This window comes from Mytilus edulis, chromosome 11 (genome assembly GCF_963676685.1).
Source record: "Mytilus edulis chromosome 11, xbMytEdul2.2, whole genome shotgun sequence".
Lineage (NCBI taxonomy): Eukaryota > Metazoa > Mollusca > Bivalvia > Mytilida > Mytilidae > Mytilus > Mytilus edulis.
The window spans coordinates 22,480,508-22,501,642 of record NC_092354.1 but is presented as its reverse complement, the minus strand read 5'-3'; the positions used below and the strand labels follow the sequence as shown (position 1 = coordinate 22,501,642).

Here is a 21,135-nt window from a genome sequence, read left to right as displayed (position 1 = left end):
CTAAGTGTCTCAGATATATAATTCAGCAACGGTTAGAAGTAACAGTGAAAAATTACCAACTCGCAGTAGACCAAATAATATGATAGGGTTAATTATGTGTATCATATTTTCTCCTGTACTTTAGGCAATAAAATGACTTAATACACGTGTATTCCCTTAAATTTGATTTTTTTTGGCTTTACGACTTCTTACTATCTGCAATCATGTCAGCAGATTTCATCATTGAAGGTACATTTTGAACAATAATCTTTAACCTTTAATCCACTTTTTCGGTTCTTTATAAATGTTGGCCTTCAAATATTCGGCTTATGAGCGTTCCTGGTGAAGGTAGACCAAAAAAAAGTGCTTTGGTCGCATGCAATTTTTAACGTTTTATTTTTATTTTTCATTGTCAAGCCTTGGTCGAGATCATTTCAGACTACACCAAGATCATAAAGTACTGAATCAGACTAATTAAGTCAAGTCGAGACCTTGTCGAGTACAATTTTACAGTTGAGTACTGTCGAAACAATGTCCAGACTAGTCGAGTTAAATGTGTGCTCGACTTTACTGGTCATGTACAAAAACTGGTCTTTCCAGACTCTGAGCAGTTTATAGTGAAGTAATCAAACGTTTACTATAATTACGTTAACGCAGTCAAAATGGAAAAATTCTAATGTCTACCGGAGTAAACGGGCGTGTATGTCCGTTAAGTTAGTAGTAAACGGGCGTTTACTTCAGATTTCACAAGTGTATTTTTACGTGTAAAAACGCGCGTTTACTTTTTATGTTTACTGATTGTGTAAACTACGAAGCAAACTTCGTGTTCATTTGTACATTCATCTGATTAAAATGAATTTTTCTTTATATTTAACGTATATGTGTTTCAAACCAGAACAATTCATAAACACTTTATTTTAATTCGAATGTTAATTTTACTAGGTTCCAATAACTTTAAGCAGATTTTCTGTATTTTCTTTTCATAAGTTACATGTACAAATATCGAGGCTGATAGAAGGTTAAACAACACATCGGGAAAATATTCTTATATGATGGGATATAAACATCATTGTTTACGTTGCTTCGTTTCCCATTTTTAACTGTATCTTGAAATTCCTAGCTATAACTCGATGCATTATTTTGAATCCTAATTCCCCATTTGTACCATTTTTATCCCAGAGACGTATCCCTAACGATAATAAGTGATATTTGGGACGTCCGAAAATGTACTTGATCAGATTATGAATGAAATATTGCCACTGGACGTTATGCTACAAACAAAATTAATCAACTTACATAATATATTAACAAAATACTATACCAAAAAGAGAACTTCTTATACATATTATACTTTTCATTATAAAGTACATGGATCAGTCATGTGAGTGTTGAATAGTGCTGTTAAATAGTTCTTTAACATACAAACCATCACGAAACTACTGACATACAAATATTACTGATTTACTTTGTGACTATGAGATTTACATAATAAAGTGCAAATATGGTCAGTTTTGGTTGATGCAAGGATTTGTATAGTAAGTGATGAGGACAAATAATCTTATCATGAGAGTCAGTCTGAGGTATGAAAAGTACTAATGTTTGTTGACGATTCAATATTTTGAGTTAAAAAAAGACATGCTGGTACTCTAAATTGATGCGAACAATTTTTTTATTCATTATGTGCCAATATTGCTATCATTTGTATTATACAATCCATCCTTAAATGAAAATATAACTAATTTACTAAGCAGCTTTATAGATTTACACAATAAAGTGCTTTTATGGTTAGTTTTGGTTAATGTGGACAAATAATTTTAGTATACGAGTCAGTTTGAGGTATGAAAACTACTGAAATTGTTTACTATTAATTATTTTTAATAAAAACAGTATATGCTGGCACTCTAAATTGATACGAACAATTTTTTTTAAAGTCATTATGTGCCAATATTTCTATCATTTGTATTTTACAATCCATCCTTACATGGAAATATAACTCTTTTACTGCGCAGCTATATATATTTACATACTTCACTGTTAATATGGTCAGTTTTGGTTGATGAGGAAAATATCACTTTATGATACGAGTCAGTCTGAGGTATGAAAACTACTGAAATTTGTTTACGATTAATTATTTTGAATAAAAACAGGTTATGCTAGGACTCTAAATTGAAGTGAAACAAATTTTTTTATTCATTATCTGCCAATATTCCTAGCATTTGTATTATGCAAGCCATCCTTACATGAAAATATAACTCATTTACCATGAGGCTATATATAATTTCATAATAAAGTGCAAATATGGTCAGTTTTGGTTAATGCAGACACATGATTTTAAATACGAGTCAGTTTCAGGTGTGAAAACTACTGAAATTTGTTTATGTTTCAATATTTTGAAAAACTGGAGAACATGCTGGCGCTCTTAAGGGCATACGATACAGTTTTGATCCTGTATTTACAAGTTCATGAAAATTTGCATATAGGCTATTTTTTACCTGATTAAATCAAATATGTAATAAAAAATATACCTTAATGTGCTACTTTTTGAGTAAAATGAGGTCGAAATTTTGTATATTTGCTCAAAATTCAGATTTTTGGCCGTAATTTCTTTTTCGAAAGAAAGACATAACTTTTTTGTTATAAAAGATAAACACAAATTGTTTTTTGTTAAACAATCGTTAATTTCTGTATTTTATAAGTATCCTAAAAAATATGCATTTTTTATTCAGAAATAACTCACATTTATCAAATGTTCATGAATTGAGGAAAAGACGTCATATTTTGCTGCATGTTTATCAAAATTAAAAAAAATCCTCTATTTACAGTTTTATAAAATTTGGGTCACATAATCTCCCTGCAAAATGAAACAAATTGCCGTTTTGAAAAATAGGGGTCCATGAACTCGTTTTCAAATTAAATCAGCTTGAATGAAAAAAATCAGTCGAAAAATGCATTTTTTCCCGATATGTCACAGTTTGACGTCGCGAAAATAACATTTTACGTTAGCAACGTCATTACCTCCCCTGTAACTGTATCGTATGCCCTTAATTGATGGCAGATTTTTTTTAGTCATTATGTTCCATTATTGCTATTATTTGTGTTATACAATCCATCCTTACCTGAAAATATAACTCATTTACTATGTGGCTATAAAGATTTACATAATAAAGTGCAAATATGGTCAGTTTTTGTTAATACGAAAAAAACAATTTGTTACACAAGTCAATTTGAGGTATGAAAACTACTGAAATTTGTTAATTCAATATTTTGAATAAAAAGAGGACATGCTGGCACTGTTAATTATTGCAAATAAATTTGTTTAGTTATTATGTTCCAATATGACTCTCATTTGTATTATATAATTCATCTTTACATGAAAAAATAACTCATTTACTATGTGGCTATATAGATTTATATAAAAAAAGTGTAAATATGGTCAGTTTTGGTTGATGCGGACAAAGATTTTTAATACGAGTCAGTTTGAGGTGTGAAAACTACCTGAACATGCTGGTTCCAATATTGCTATTTTTTGTATTATACAATACATCCTCACATGAAAATATATCTCATTTTCTATGCGGCTTTAAAGATTTACATAATAAAACCCTAACTTGGTCAGTTTTGGTTGATGCGGACAAATATTTTTTTTATACGAGTCAGTTTGAGGTTTGAAAACTACTCAAATTTGTTTACAATTTACTATTTTCAATAAAAAGAGGAGATGTCAGCATTCTTAATTGATGCCAACAAATTTGTTTAGTCATTCCGTTCCAAAATTGCTACCATTTGAATTATACAATCCATCCTTATATGAAAAAATAACTCATTTATATGCGAATATATAAAGTTAAATAATAAAGTGCTAATATGGTTAGTTTTTGGTTGATGCGGACAAAAAACGCGGAAGTAAACACCCGTTTACTTCTTATGTCCACTGAATTTCTGGACTTAACGCAGCGTTAACATGACGTGCACGGGAATAAACGTCGCGTTAACTTTTTCGGTCCGTCTACCTGTAATGCTTGGTCTACAGCCAACTGTAGCTGTAAGTTTCAGTGATATTAGGCGAAATCTCTTTCATTTCGCTTACGACAATATGAAATGAAACAAATGACAAACGACAATGAAACTTCATCATAATTTAATTTTTACTATAAGAATTTGTTAAAAAAAAAAGCAGTCAAATAAGCAGCTGACTATGCAGTTTGGGCTTTGCTCATTGTTGATGGCCGTACGGTGACCTGTAGTTGTTAATTTCTGTGTCAGTCCGGTCTCTTATAGACAGTTGTCTCATTGGCAATCATACCACATCTTCTTTTTTATAGTATAAATAAATGTTAACTTCATTGCAAGATCGGACATTATTTTATGTGAATTATCAAGAAATAAGTTAAATGCATACGTTGCCAGTATGTCAAAACTTTTAGAAATTATTGTTGTTTGGCCTAACCTTCTGAATACTCAATTATGAAAATCATATAAGTTCAAGTTGTAAGCGTATAAAGACATTAACATTTACCAGTGTAAAGTTACACAAGCGTACGAGATGTTCACCGATTTAAAAATAAAATCGACTTTTCATTTGCGCCCATTTGATTCCTTCTATAGGGCCTTTTTTATCACTAGCCCAATACTATATTTACTTTACGAGTAAATACATAAAGATGTAGTAAATCTAGAATGTATACTGGTAATATATCGATATAAACAGTGTTCCCTTATGTTTTAAGATAATTTTGGTCATATTGTGCGAGATCTTCGTTTTGACACGAGAAAAAAAGAGATGCGGAACTTCGTTGTTGGTAAGTACAACAAGTATAGAACAATTAAAATGACAAGAAAGAAATATATCAGATGTGTGGCATATAAATACTCGACAAGAACAATAATAATTCATTGTATTACGTTTTCAGTGAACCTTTTTGGGTGCTTTAAAATACTTCGTTACAAGTGTACAACTGGCACAAAAGAAGTGTATATGATGATTAAAACAATAATTTGTCCATAGTACCCGGAAGCCCCAAACACACTATCGCTTTCTATGTTCAGTGTACCGTGAGTTTATGGTCAAAACTATACTTTGGCATTACAAATAGAAGGATCATATCATAAGGAACATGTGTACTAAGTTTCAAGTTGATATGATTTCAACTTCATTAAAACATACCTTGACCAAAAAATTTAACCTGAAGCGGGACGACGGAAGAACGAATGGACGCACAGACCAGAAAACATAATGCCCATATATGGGCCAAAAAATAACTTTCACCTATAATTAACTTGTACACAATCGGCGCAAATGAAAAACAAAATCTACGCAAGTTAAAGAAAAAAAATGAAATACTTATCGGCGCAAATGGAAAAAGTATAGTTAAAAATTTATATTTTATTATCTTTTATAAGAAGGAAGGTTAAATATAGTGTAGTTTCGTTTGTGTCCATTTGTGCTTAATGTTCACTAGATATCAGCGCGACGCGTAATTCCTCTTTTTTGTAAGCTTACATTTTTTTGAATTCATGAAAAACGCGAAATAGGAAGTTATAGTTTGACGTTGTTTTTCATTACTAGAAACAACGCAATAGAGATTTTATGTCACTACAAGTTGTGTTAGTTGATGCGCCTACAAAATAGGATTCAACATACGTCAAATTCAAGATATTATAGATTATGCTGAAAACTTAATATTGATGGAGCTATACTATTCATAGACTTTTTTTAAAGCGTTACACTCACCAGAACAATATTCTTGTACATCTATCATTAACAAAATATGTTCAGGAATCTATTCTGTATGTTTTTCGCCTTTTGTTTTGCATAAAAAGTATGTATATAAATGTATATATTATATCATTGTATATTTTGAATTATTCAGAGGGCATCAGGGGAGATTAGTAATGTACTAACTGATTTTACCCTCTTTAAATAAGGTATTTATTATTATTATTATTAGAATGGGACTATATATTGGAATCATTAAAAAGAAGTTGTTTCAAAAGTGAGTCAAAACACTATTTCATGATATAAAAGGATTTAATTCAAATTACGGGTGGATCTCTGAAACTTTCGGGATTCAACGGGAGATTAAACAAGGATGGCCTTTATTGTTTGTTTTATCAGTCGAAATACTGGCTTATAGAATAAGGGATAGTTATGATCTAAAAGGGATACAAATAAAAAATGATCAAAAAAAACTTACAGCCGAAAAAATCGCACAACTAGCAGACGATATAACTCTCTTTTAAGATCTAAAAATGATATTAAATATGCACTAAATTTAATAGAAAATTTTGGATCTTATTCTGGACTTAAACTCAATAGAAGGTATATCACTAGGTAGACTCAAACATTGCAAAGACAAATTTGACAGTATCAATTGGAAAGATAAAGTGAAAAGTCTTGGTTTTTATTTCGGCCTTAACAAAAAAAAATATGGAGCACTTAAGGGGGCTTGTGGGTCTAAATCGATTTATTTTCTTAATATAGGATTTCGCTTTATTTTTCTTTAAATGAACTCTATCTTATACCTAATAGAAAAATAAAATAAAAAAATGGGGTCACTGATCATTTACGCTCCCAATCTGCCTTCGATAGAAGCATACATTTTTGTAAAGGTACTTTTTTTCTGTTGAACTAATAGGAGAAAAAGAGGTAATATCGAAATAAAAAAAAGAACTTAATTACAGAAATCGCTTAAATTTTACAATTATTTTGTTAATGTATAGCTTATTTGAAAACAATAATAAAAAATATAGGTCACCGATGAGTAAAAAAAAGATATTTCAATTTTAATGCCAAAAAATAGCAATTTTGCACCAAAGGGAGATAATTTGGAGCTTTTTCAATGATATAAACATTTTTAAAGTCATCTCGGGCCAAACCGAATCATTTTTGGGGTTAAATTTTGTATCATATCATAAAGTAATAATTAATAGTGTAATAAATAAAATTTGTAATGTAAAAACAAATGTTTAATTTTTTGCTGAAATTTTTGTACCCGCGAGCCTCCTTAAAAGATGAACTGATGAAACTTGTGCTAATTGGAACATCATACCTACCTATTATTTCAGAGAGTTTGGGAATAATATTTTGATTTTAAAATGAATCTTAGTTCTTTAAATCATTAGAAGACCTAAAAAAAATACCTACATTTAACTTTAAAATCTTGAAATGTTGGATTCAAAATTGCGGGGGAGGACAATAATACCTGATAATTATAGAGATATATGATAAAACAAGTTTTATCGGGAAACCAATAGAAAAAAGACTCATGGCAAACGTTTATATTTTAGTTTTCATAAGTAATTAGAAGACCTAATGATCTAAAAGGGATGCATAAATAAATGATAAAAAAATATAGTCTAAACAAATCACAACTAACAGACGATATAACTCTCTTTTTAAGATCTAAAGATGATATTTAACAAGCACAAAAATTAATAGAAACATGACATGAGTAACTATGGACATTTTTACCACGTGTGAGATTGTGGTTTGTAATTACGTCGTTTGATCTTTTTATTACCGAACGTGACTTATTCCCGATTGTGACTGTTTTGATGAGTGTGAATTCGCATTGCTATAAAACGTGTCAACGTACTTTTCCATCCAAAATTCATTTATTAAATTTTGATGATATATTTGGTATTGTCATCGGAATTTGTCAAATGTCTTAACGCTTGTAGTCATACATCTTATTTTCTTTCTGTTGTATTCGTGTGTTACGGTGGAGATAATTGATCATCCTGTTCATTTAATAGATTTTAGTTTGGATCAACGAAATTTACACTATATATTTGGTTTATAGTTTGATTCAGAAAAACACGGGCATAGCTAAATAATACAATTAATTATCTAATAACTACTATTTGATATTAATTAGTATTGTAATGTTCACTGTTAGTAATAAACGTTTGATAAGTCATACAAATCTAAACTTGAACATCTAAATTCTTTCTTAATTTTGGAACTCGTTTTAGAAATTCATCTGTGACGTCACTTTAAGCGTAACTCTGGTTATAGCTAACAAGGCTGTGAATTTTTGTAATTTATCCGTTTTTGATCTGTAGCTAGTCACCACTTCAGTTTTATCATGTATATCTATTATATAGTCATTTTATAAAATTTACTGTTTGCAAAAGTATGTATTATTTAAATGATAAGGATTTATTAGTCTTGTATTATTTTAATTTTAGTTTTTTGTGTACAGTATGGAAATTAGTATGGCGTTCATTATCACTGAACTAGTATATATTTGTTTAGGGGCCAGTTGAAGGACGCCTCTGGGTGCGGGAATTTCTCGCTACATTGAAGACCTGTTGGTCCCCTTCTGCTGTTGTTTTTTTCTATGGTCGGGTTGTTGTCTCTTTGGCACATTCCCCATTTTCATTCTCAATTTTATGTTGGTAATTATTTATAACAGGTACCGGTTATTGGCTATTACTCGTTTTATTTCTCTGTCCTATTTATTTGTATTGTAGTCCTATCATGTAATGTTGTCATGTTATTGTTGTAATTAACATTGCCATCAAAGCGGGAGGTTTAGCATGCCACAATACAGGTTCAACCCACCATTTTTATCTTAAAATGCCCTTTACCAAGTCAGGGAAATTGCCATTGTTATATTATAGTTCGTTTCTGTGTGTATTACATTTTAATGTTGTGTTTCTGTTGTGTCGTAGTTTTCTTATATTTGATGCGTTTTCCTCAGTTTTAGTTTGTAACTCGGATTTGTTTTTTCTCTATCGATTTATGAATTTCGAACAGCGGTATGCTACTGTTGCCTTTATTAGTCATTGGGCAAATGAAAACATAATTTTCGTGTATGATGAAATCGCTGAAAAAGGAGAAATTTCTTATAAAGTATAAGTAAAACTGAAAAAGAAACAAAATTAGATCGCTGAACTATGTACTCTTCGGAAAGCCAGACTAGAAAATTGGACCAAAAAATTAAAAAGTAATATATTAATACATACTTAAAAAACATAACACAAGACATTAAAATGTTTTGTAATGGACTGTATTTCAATAAAGACAAACTTAAGTTTAAAGAAATTTATGATATTATAATGAGGTCTACTAAAGAGCTTCAAGTTGGTTTTAGCTAATGATAAAAAACATAATATCCCGCGAAAATAATATTTATTTCATAAAGAAAAATCTATTTTCTACCTTTCTTTTTTTTCAAAGATAATATGTTCAGATGGAAACTACTGCATACTATTTTAGCTATCAATCATAATCTGTACCGTTGAAAAGTAGTTAATAGTGAAAACTGTGAGCGATGTTTCAAACCTGATAGCTTTAACCATTTCTTTCTTTAATGCACATTGGTAAAAATACTATTTTTGACATTACTAAACAAAATATTTATGTATTTTGATATAACTCAACATGTGTTTTGTCTTTAATTTTTATTGATAGGATACCAATTGAAAACGTTGAATATAATGTACTTAATCATATTATAACAATTCTTTGCTTTTGTGATTCACAAATGCTTTTATCTATCAGAAAAGAGAACTAAATATGTGATTATAATGTCAGTCCTAAAAATGAAATTAAAACACAAATTTTATACCATCAGAAAAAAATCATTTTTGAGAAAATTTCATATTAAAATCTTAGAAATTTGATGCTCTATCTCTTTTATCTGCAATGGGATGATTTAGAACCACAGTATAGAAAAAAATATTGAAATAAAAGAAGAAACATTCTCGACAAAAACTGCTCCTCTCTCCTTTTTTGTTAAATACCAGATATGGTATATTATTCTATGTTTGAATGATAAGATACTATCTAAAAAACAATCATAATTCAATCATACTAACCTTTCGGTCCGAATGATAAAAAATCATGCTTTTAGATTGCAAAACACGATTAATTTCCCCATAGGCGATAATGATAGCCTTTTTCGAGATACAGGCTTAAGAAAGTATTTTTTAAAGAAATCTTGCTAGAATTAAAGAACAATATTAGGACAGTATTTTTCGGTGCAAAAAAATATAGGTTCCCGTGGCTTTTCTGAACGTAGTTTGCATTTATCTCCAATGTCTTTCAATTTTGCACTTAAAAACACGTGTTTCATCTTACCGTTAAAAAGTCTTTTTAACGCTAAGATGAAACACGTGTTTTTAAGTGCAAAATTAAGTTCCGTTAGATATAAGAAAAATATATCATTTTGCATTCGGTAATAATAATAAAAAAAATAACGGGTGTAGATATCGACCAAACCAGATTAGCCATACGCTTAATTCTGAATACAAATCTACGTCTATGTCTAATCTATATAATAAAAAAGGAGAAACACTTACTCTTTACACGTAATATTATACTATAGTATATAGATTTATAAAAAGTTTACTAATGAAGTCCTCTGGTTTTATTTGTAATAAACAATACAGGGGGGACTCTTAGTGCCTGTGTTGTAAAATTAAGGGGCTTTGCTAACAACTTTAAGTGAAATGAAATATCTGAAATTGAAAAAAAAAAAAAAAACTGATTTTTTTAATATACAACATGTACAACTATCCGCCCAATTCTTCAAAAGCTAGTTTTGTTAGGACTGTCATATCCAAATACACTATGTCGCTTCCATTTCTTATAAATTTCTCCCAAATAATTTAGTTAAATTACAAACCAGAAAAGTTACTTTAAATTTCGACATCCGCATAAAACCCAAAACAGTGAAAACAATATGTTCAACAAGTACAACTTTTATCATGAAAGCTTTCAATAACTTTAAGTTTACCCGTATAACGAAAGCATTTGGCAGATGCACTAACCTTCACGAGGGATTTGGAAATGCACAGCTTTCCTAGTTTGGACTTTACATTCAATTCACCATATTAATTCCAAACCAATTATATGACATGTACATGTATTAGTTTTTCAAAGAAAGGTAATAACCCATTGCACATCGATTGAAATGTATTGATACCAACAAACCCAGAGTTTTACAAACATATTTTGCCGATAACTATTGCGGTAACTTAGTAGTAGCGAATACGATCAAAGTTTAAAATTGATAACGTAACCTTGTAACAATGGGATGATGCCACTGCTGGTGGACGTTTCATCCCCGAGAGTATCACCAGCCCAGTAGTCAGCACTTCGGTGTTGACATCAATTTCAATTATATGGTCATTTGTATAAATTTACTGTTTGCAAAAGGTATGAATTATTCGAAATACTAAGGATTTTCTTATCTCAGGCGTTTCTTTTTTTAACGAAAATAATTGGCTTTGGTTGAGTTTTTATAATGCTGTGTTTTGCGTAGTTTTGTCATTTTTTCGAAAAACATCCTAGTTTTTTTTTTTTTTTATAGTTTACAAGTGTGGATACAAATCAGTGTAGATAATATGTTTGGAGGTTTGATAGTGTTTTTCTGACATAAAGATGTCTGGTTTTTCTCCTATAGGGTTCTATGTTGAACTGTATATGTGGTGCACAGTGGCAACAAAACTGTACCAAAAACTAAAATAGCAGTGTCATTTATTTTATGTTCCTGACTGTCATTGAGGAGACACTAATTCAAAACAGTGCCAACCGTTCATAGATTTGATAGTGTTTTCTGACATAAAGCGGGTCTCTGGTTTCCTCCTATATAGGTCTATGTGAAACTGTGGTGCACAGTGGCAGCAATACTTACCAAATACTAAAATAGAAGTGTCTCTTATTCAATGTTCAAGACTGTCATGGAGGAGTCAATAATTCAAATCTGCGCTAATCATTCATAGATTTTATTTAGTTAGACAGTGCTTTTAATATGAAACTACATATTGACCAACATGCTTTGAGTGCTTCATGAGTATATCTATGTACGTTCCTGTAATTTAATTTTGTTCATGTGTAACGTTTCATTGGGGATTTTCCTATCAACATTTTAACTTTGGAATAACTTCTTTTTGAATATATTCAGCATTTGGAAAACTAATTCTGGGGAGATTTACTTGAAGAAGCAGAAGATTGCAAATATTTCCGAATAATTCCGATAAGATTTCTTCAATAATTTTGATTTGGATAGCAGCAAAAACCCAAATAAGAGGAGACTCGCATAAGGTGCCTTGCTGTATGATATGTATCCAATGACCTGCAAGCATTTAGTATTTGTATAGATCTATTTATGTTCCTTTAAGGTTTTAATTTTTTTGGGGTTTGTCCACTTAAAATTGTTAATATAGTGTTAAGTTACAAAATTGACGAATTATGTCAGATACCATATGTCAAAAACTCCTACAAGCTGATAAAAAGTCTTATAGATTTGACCAGGCATGACGGACAAAAGGATTTTAAAAAATATACTTGCTTACATTATTAGTAATTATGTATAAGTGAATGATTATTTGATCTCAGGACTCATCAATAGACAGCACATTTTGTCTATGATTTAAAAAGTCTTACAAAACCACCTAACGTTATAGTGCTAGTAGCACGAGCACTGTTTGGTAATTTGTAATTTTCAATATTTGACTTCTGGACCAAAAAAATGTTTGGTTTAAGTGTTAATACAATGCTTTAATCTCCCCTTAAATACTTACATCGAATGGATGCTTCTGCAACAACTGATTGTGCTGACAGTTGTGACCATCTTTCAGCAGATCATGTGCAATTGTGAATTGTGTGTCAAATTTTCGTTTCACAAAGAATGCATTTGCATAGAATTTTTAATAATACTTTTCTACAAAAAGCTGAATCCAGTGATATATTTTGTTATAGATGCCTTTTTTTAACATTTACCTATCATACCCACCTCTGATCATCGATGATCTTGCAAATATGCCAAACTACTTTAACCAGATGTCTTGAAAAAGGCATAATTCTTTTTTATATTATATATATATTTTCCAATTGAACAGATTTTGGTTGCGGTAAAAACACTCAGTTTCTAGCTAGTTGATGTCCCTTCATGCACACATTAATTATATATGCTGAACGCACCTCTTTTTGAAATAAGAACATTAGTCTGATTTACAGACTAGCCATGATAAAATCAAAGCTTTATGAAATGTAAGGTTGAACCATATACATAAAAAAATTGTGAAAAGTTGAAATAATACACTGCTTCGCTGAACGCAGCTGTATACGCCCGCAGAGATCCAGCCCTGAACAGTTGGGGCAAAATTTATTTTCGATTAAAGATCTCTTGCTGTTGTGCAATACACTGTGCTGTTGCGCAATTCTTAGTTAATAAGATGTCAGACTATAAACAAATAAAGTTAATTTTCTTCTCAATGTATTATTTGAAAGGAGTAGGTCCGGTAAGGGCTGAGTTTGGCCTCAAATTTCAAGTTCATATAAAAAAAGATTTTAGACACTTTTTAAACACTTAAGTGTCTATTTCAGTTGATTCAATAAGTATATATAAAATATTTTGACTGATTTACTCATTCAAACGCTCCGATTCTAGCTTAAATATGAAAAATCTATCAAATATGCAAAAAATGTCACTTTTTAGCTGGTTTTTGTCAAAAATGAAAGTGGCCGCATCCGTGTTCATCCTCAATCGTTATATATGTTATGTATTATCATCAAATACAACTTACATTTCAATATTAAGAATGAACACGAATGCGGCCACTTTCATTTAAGACGGAAACCGTCTTAAATTTAACTAAAATGCTAAAATTGTGAATATTTCAGTAATTTAGCATGACGTAATGATGCTAGTACCCGATATATGTGCATTGTATTGTCAAAAACAGCCCATATTTATGTAGCAGAAGCATTCTACTGTCCAATAGATAACTAACAGTATACATTTTAACAATTTTGTAAAACCGCTATAATTTGGAGCCAAAAAGGGGTCTTACTGAACCTTCTCCTTTATGGAAATCAATAGGGAGATTACATCAATAGCTATAAAAAAAAAAATCACCAAAATTTCACGAGAACAACAGAAAGCATTTTTTAGTTTTTGTCATAAAACTGCAAAATTCCCCCTTTTTTTATGAATAAAACCCTGTAACTCCGAAATATAAAATTTGATTAAAACCATAAATCTGGGAAACATTAAATCTGAAATTTATATTAAAAAATCGAAAAGGAGCTCGAGACAAAAGATATAAACAATTCACCACAGTTAAATGCATTTTCAGTGTTTTTGAGTTAATGTCCAAAATGTTGACGACGGACGGACAGAGGTCTACAGTAAACCATAATACGTCCCGTAAACGTGCGTATCAAAATTTGCCGGAGGGAATTTTTGATGAATTATAGAAGGGAGATGGTAGGGTCACCCTATCCCAACTTTTGTCCTCGATCAAAAATATTCCGTAATTTTACCAACCTGATTCTGTGGATCCAGACCTCATTAACCAATTGCCTATTATTTGTACTTAGTGTGGACAAAAGCTTTGTCGTAGGGAAATTTTATGAATTAAAGAAGGGGGTATGCTAGGGTAAACCTAGATACCAAAACTTTGGAACTCAATAAAAAAAAATCCTTAACTTTTCCCACCTGGGTCTGTGGGTCCAGGTCACCTTAACCAATTGCCTATGGTTTGTACCTAGGGTGGTTAAAAGGTGTGCCGTATGGAATTTTTTATGAGTTAAAGAAGGAGGATGTTAGGGTCGCCCTAACCCAACTTTGGACTTCAATCAAAAAATATCCGTAACTTTACCCACCTGGGTCTTTGGGTCCAGGCAACTTTAGTCAATTACCTATCATTTGTTTCTAGTGTTGACAAAATTTTGCCTTAGGGACTTTTATTATGAATTTAAGTTTGGAGGTGGTAGGGTCAACCTACCCCAACTTTGGACTTCACTTTAAACAAATCCATATCTTTACCCACTTGGGTCTTTGGGTTCAGGCAAAATAAGGCAATTGCCTATCATGTGTTTCTAGTGTGGACAAACACTTTGCCGTAGGGAATTTTATTATGAATATAAATTAGGAGGTGGTGGGGACACCCTATTCAAACTTTGGACTTCAATTTAAACATTTCCGTTACCGTACCCACGTTAGCCTTTGGGTCTAGGCAATCTTAGGCGTTACGATTAACCAAAAGCTTTAAATCAACTCATATCTCGTTCTCTTTGTGTATCACCCTTACATAAATCCATATTCCTATCGAAATTTATTCAAAAGATTAACCGGTTTTCTCGACAGAATTTGAAAAAAAACAAATTTAAAAAATAGTTAATAAATAGAAAACTGCATGTAGTTGTTAGCTTGTACTTCAACTTCATAAATTATATGACAACAAAATGCTGTATTTGTGTTTTTAAGTATTAATTAAAGAAATATTGTCATATATATTAGTTACCACTATTACAGCTAACAGTTATGTAGACTTTTAAACATAAATAAAAAAATATTAAAAGACTGGAATATATATGTATTACACACACCATAAAAGAAATATTCCTTTGATCAAATAACTTGTCGTAAACATCCCAAGTTACCTACACTGGGGAAAACACATTAGTGAAATCTGTGATTAAATCATATAGAATGCAAATGTTTGCACCTGTCCTAAGTCAGGAATCTGAATGGTTTAACACTAGTAAATGTGGGGCCATTTATAGCTTGTTGTTCGGTGTGAGCCAAGGCTCCGCGTTGAAGGCCGAAAATTGACCTATAATGGTTTACTTTTATAAATTGTTATTTGGATGGAGAGTTGTCTCATGGGCACTCACACAACATCTACCTATATCTAGAACACTGGGTTTATCAAAGCGCAACTTATCATCTTGCCCCCAGAAAACGTAAAAAAAAAGCGGTCCGCATTATTTCATAAAATCACAGAGAGTATGAAATCGGATCAATGACAGCGACTCTGCAACAGCTCAATATACCACCATTAAAAAAGATAGAAAAACAGAGAGTAGGGTAATACTTATGTATACAGGATTAAACAATAAAACTACAATACCATTAGAGCAATTGAAAAATAACAGGAAGAATCACCAAATACATGCATAAACATAATTTCCTTAGTAGCATATTTTTGGAATTGGCAATAACATGTATAAATTTAATTGCATTTATATATGTACAAATGGTCTTTAAAGTAATTAGACATTTCTGTTGGAGCCTGAAAGTGACAAAAAATGTATCATATTATTAAGATTTCAACAATTGAGGGACTGTTGGTTTCCTTCATAAACAAGAGCTGAAGTTTTTATTTTCTGTTGAAACTTTACAAAAATAATATATCGTGTTAAATACAACCATGAAAACTCAAGGGAGTTTAAATGATGGGTGAGTATCCATGTCATATGTCAAGATATATCTCTCCTAAGTCATGACAAGTTCTGAATGATTACAAACAGAAACAACACATCGTTTTTTTTTAAATGCCCCTTTTTTGAGATGTGACTACACACAACCACACCAAAACAAATGACAGGTTCGCAATCACTGTCAGGCAAGAGGTAAAAACAGATTACAGACGAATAGCCCCTGCTAAGAAAAATTGCAATTCTGACATAAATTTGTTCCACCTTATATAATCAAACTTCCTGTTACAGTCATGTGGAAAGAAAGTACAAATAGCAAATGATTTTACATTCTTCACTCAGTGTCCATATCAAGCCCTGAATATAGTTTTTCTTAATTTGTATTTCCTTGTGTTATTTTTACTTAATTTATTTTACTTGACTAGGTTCGCTCATCATCGACAAGTTCATCTATAGACATGTGTTTTGGTATAAACTCATCAATGAAGTGTCCAGTTAAAATATGTAAACACTTACTATATGTGTATTCGAAAAGTAAATAGTGAGACACAGCCGTTCATTTTCTTGTAAAACGTATTTGAAAAACATGCAATATATTCAAATACTGTGCTATAAATCATATAAAAAAGTTTTGAACTACTTTATTCGTTCAATATCATACATTCAGTTCTTTTGTATATCCGTTTGATGACACTGATAGCTAATTAGAACGTTATAATAATTATAACGGCATCATCCTTATCACACACATCTTTAAATAGACTATCCCTATGCAAATTAAATCTTTAAAACATTTTTATGGGTATGATATGCCCCTAAAAATGACAAGAGTAGTTACATCTCAGTGTTCGTCATAATACCTCAGATACATAATCTCAATTTTATGATTATTAGATATAAGTATTTAAAGGTATTCAAGAATCATACTTGATTCTTGTAAAGAGATGTATGCCTTGAAACAATTAATTCTTTTAGAGTATGACGTAAAAAAGTTAAACATGCAATCATGGAAAAAAAATCTGAAACTCTTTTTTTCTTTTATTGCTCGAAATTTCCACCTAAGCTTGTGATCGTTATTTTGCTAAAATAATCTACTAGCCAAAATACCCTCACCTAAAACAAATGTTTTGGCAACATGCTACTTTTTATTTCTTTCGAAGTTAATTGACTCTACTATTATGGTTCTAAAAACATTTTGTGTGGAACTGAGGGGAACAAAATATGATAATAGTTATCAAATGTATCAGGCTTATAATTTGAAACGCCATACGCGCGTTTCGTTTACTTAAGACTCATCAGTGACGTTCAGATAAAAATATTAAGAAAGCCAAACAAATATAAAGTTGAAGAGCATTAAGGACCGAAAATTCTAAAATGTGTGCCGAATCTGGCTAAGGTAATCTATGCCTGGGATGCGAAAATCCTTCGTTTTTCGAATAATTGAGACTTTACCTAGCAATGACCACTATTTCTAGATGAAAGTAAGAAAAAAATTAGAAATAATTCGGCAAAAAAATGATCTATTAACAAAACAAAAACATAACAGAAATACATTTTTAATACTTTCTCCTCACTGTTTATATTCTGAAACTTGACAGGTGCTCTCATTCCAAAGAATAACTATGAATTCGAAGATGTTTTTCATATTTACAAGTTCAACTGCCGCCTACAGAACCATTATTGGATACTATGCTTCAGAAACGCTGTTTCCTTAACTAAAATTGTGCAAAAAAACTTATTGTTTTTCATTTCCCGTCCCTTGAACGATTTATCATTAGAGTTATCTCCCTTTGGTCGATCGAAAAGTTTGAACTTGCTACATTGACTTATGGCCGGTTCACCTGGCTAGTTATGATAACATTGAATGTACAAAGTAACAGGAGGTATCATCCCACTTAAGGAAAATATTTTACCATTTCTTGTGTCATTTCAATTTACATTTATTAACTTCCAAGTGTCACTGCAGTGTCACGTATTTCACTTTTGCCAATGAAATAATCAAGGAAATTCTACGATTTTAATCTTCAAAGAATAACATAGAGAAAGTTTGAAATCTACCGTAGTAAATGATATATTTGGCAAATCTTTGGAAAAACTAAAATGTCACTACGTCGTCGTTTTGTGGCGTACTTGCCTTTGCTAAAATGCCATTTTTTGAACTGAAAATCATATGACCAGAATAATAAAATCGACGCCATTATGAGATTTGCTGTCGGGCTGATAACCGCAAGCTCATGGGACCGCCGCCTTTTTATAGATAATAATGTTATGTCATTGAAACCATTATAAAATGATTCTAGAAGTTTAAACAAAACAAAGTAATCATGATGTCGGTATAATACTCTCTCACAATTACATTTACATCAGTAACAAATCAGCTGAAAATTTATTTGTAAAGTGCATCTCTTCCTTTATTAATACTTTTTTTCATACGATAATTGAATATTTTGGAAACAGCAAATTCGTTTCAACTGTATTAGTAGGTTGCTATACATGATCTCTTATATCAAAGTTCAGCAACAAAGTTGATAGATTGAAAGTTGTCAATTATTAATCATTTATGGAATTTTTAAACGACATGTCAAAACTTAGCACTGGCAATCTAATTTTACATCGAAATGTAGTTACATGAAAATTAATTAACTACAGATCAGTATAACTCATGGATCTAAAAGCTATACATTTCAGTTAGATATTGACTTAATTGTTGATTGCAATGCAAAAATCATTATCTTTGTAATCTCATAAAACGACGATAGCATGCAAAAAGAAGGGTTAGCGACACTTTACTCTTAAAAATTTATACCAATTGAACAATTACGAATATTTTTAGAATAAATAAATTTAAAAGTCAATTTTCTTATTATTATTAATTTGTTTGCAGGTTGTGGTATTAAACATATTAAAGGAATGTTGTCATCTTTTTGCAAACAATTTAAACAAAAAGCCATGTTTTTGCCTAATATAGGTTCTTGAATTCTAAATGGCGACACAAGCTAATTTGCGATGTGCAAGATGTTGCATGGTAGTTTTAGATGTATTTTCTGACATGATGCAAGACCTTCTAAAATACAGAAAATTACCTGCAGAAAAAGTATACGATATTGTGATGAATGATGTACGTTTTCTTAACATATTGGGAGACAAAGAAAAAGAAACATTACGAACTTTAAGAACAGATGGCTTTTCGAAGTTGGATGCTTCAATAATATACAAAATTATAATTAATTTCAAGAGAACCCAGTTCATCCCACAACCAACATCACGTTGGGGGGAAAAACCATTACCAAACAATATAGATATTGGTGATGATGTAGAACGGATCCACATTGCTAGAAATGAATTTGCGCATAAACCTAATGGTGCTACTAGTGAAATTGAATTTGAGGAGTTTTTTAAGACGTTTATTGAAGTAGGAACACGAGTAGATTACTTCCTTAGCAGAAATCCTAAATTCGGTCATGAAAGGCGAATAAGAGATTTAAAAACTACTACAATGGATACTGAAACGGTAGAAAAATACCTAGATCTTCGCCAGGAATTAGAACAATTAAAACGTATGTATATTACTTTATGTTAGCTTCATTCCATATGAGACATAGAAAGTTTTTGCTACCCTTTTTAATTCTAGTTCAGATTAACAATCAATTAGACAGATTACTTTAGAATGTTCCTATAGTGCAATTATGTTTTCCTTTACACTGCCATAAATATGTACCACTATTGATTGAACCAAGTGCTTCATACTGGAATTATAATGATATTGTAAAGCATATATTATTGTTACTTTCCAAAACGCGTGATGCAAGGTGTAATTTGATCTTATCCATATTTTTGAATTTTGAGTGCCTGTATTCACAATGATTTAGTTCTCCTAAATATAATTATGTATGACACATTATTCAGCAACTGTAAACAACTCGTACTTGAGCGAGCTACTTCAACCTTCATTTCCATGGATTAGAAAATGAAAATAAAACTATTAATTTTGTGTGTCCGAGGCTATTTTCTAATTTTACCTGCATTTTGATTGCTCAATAACAATCATTTGAAAGGAACGACACTTAAACACGTTCAAAGCCATATGGCCATACTGCACCTCAATATTCTATCTATATTTTTTCTATCTATGAATTTCCTGAAAGGTTAATGATTCGAGCCAGTGATCTACACCTCTGAGGAACCAAAATTTTCTACAATTAAACTTTTTTTCTTAATCCGATTTTTAGGTTTATATGACCGTAAAAATATAATTGGTGAAGAAATATTCAAATGGTGGTGCACTGCTTTTTTTGCTACAGCCCTTTGAAAGTAGCCAATTGTAATGATTTTCACATTTTTTAATCAATAATTGCCCTTTTTTAGGCGATTATCTGACGATTAAAGAAGCCAGATCATTTTATTTTTAGTCATATATATTGAGAATGTTTTTTTTCAATTTAATATCCAAACTTTTCGGGTGGTGTTCCATTACTATATACTCCAGAACTATAAATTTAAATAACAACATACACGGCTTCCTCTACCTCATTTTAGACTTATAACTCGGATTTGACATCAGCGGTCATCTCATTACCAGAATCTATAATAAACGAGACGAATTAACCAACTTAGTAGCACTATACCAGCTTCACCTGCATATTGGATATACATTTCCCAACTCATTCAGACTTTATAAAACGTCACCAGTGTCTTATTATAAAGTAGATTGTAGGTACTGATGTTGTTTATCATCTTAATAACATGTTAAAGTGTTATTTTATTTGTCTTTGTAAATTATAAACCTTTACTCCTATTCCATTTTTGGTAATATCCTTTTGGCGGGCTGAGTACTTCTGCGTACGGCTAATGTTTTGTTTTGCTGTGGTCATTTTTTGTATTCTTGTCTTTCGTTTTTTTCTGAAGAGCTTAATGGTAATACAATTTTGTTTTTCTTTTGTTTGTGTTTATAGTGATTAAGATTATCACACGATGTTGAC

General features: G+C 31.0%; 1 protein-coding gene across 1 annotated transcript in view; it reads left to right on the top strand.

Annotated features, from left to right (window-relative positions):
- The window catches only part of LOC139494783 (uncharacterized), an 80,970-nt gene that overhangs the window by 3,912 nt on the left and 55,923 nt on the right, over positions 1–21,135 (top strand). Inside the window, exon 2 of the mRNA XM_071282974.1 lies at positions 19,041–19,713. Coding sequence (XP_071139075.1) covers positions 19,140–19,713 — 574 coding nt within the window. The 5' untranslated portion in view covers positions 19,041–19,139. The remainder of the gene's footprint in view (positions 1–19,040; positions 19,714–21,135) is intronic.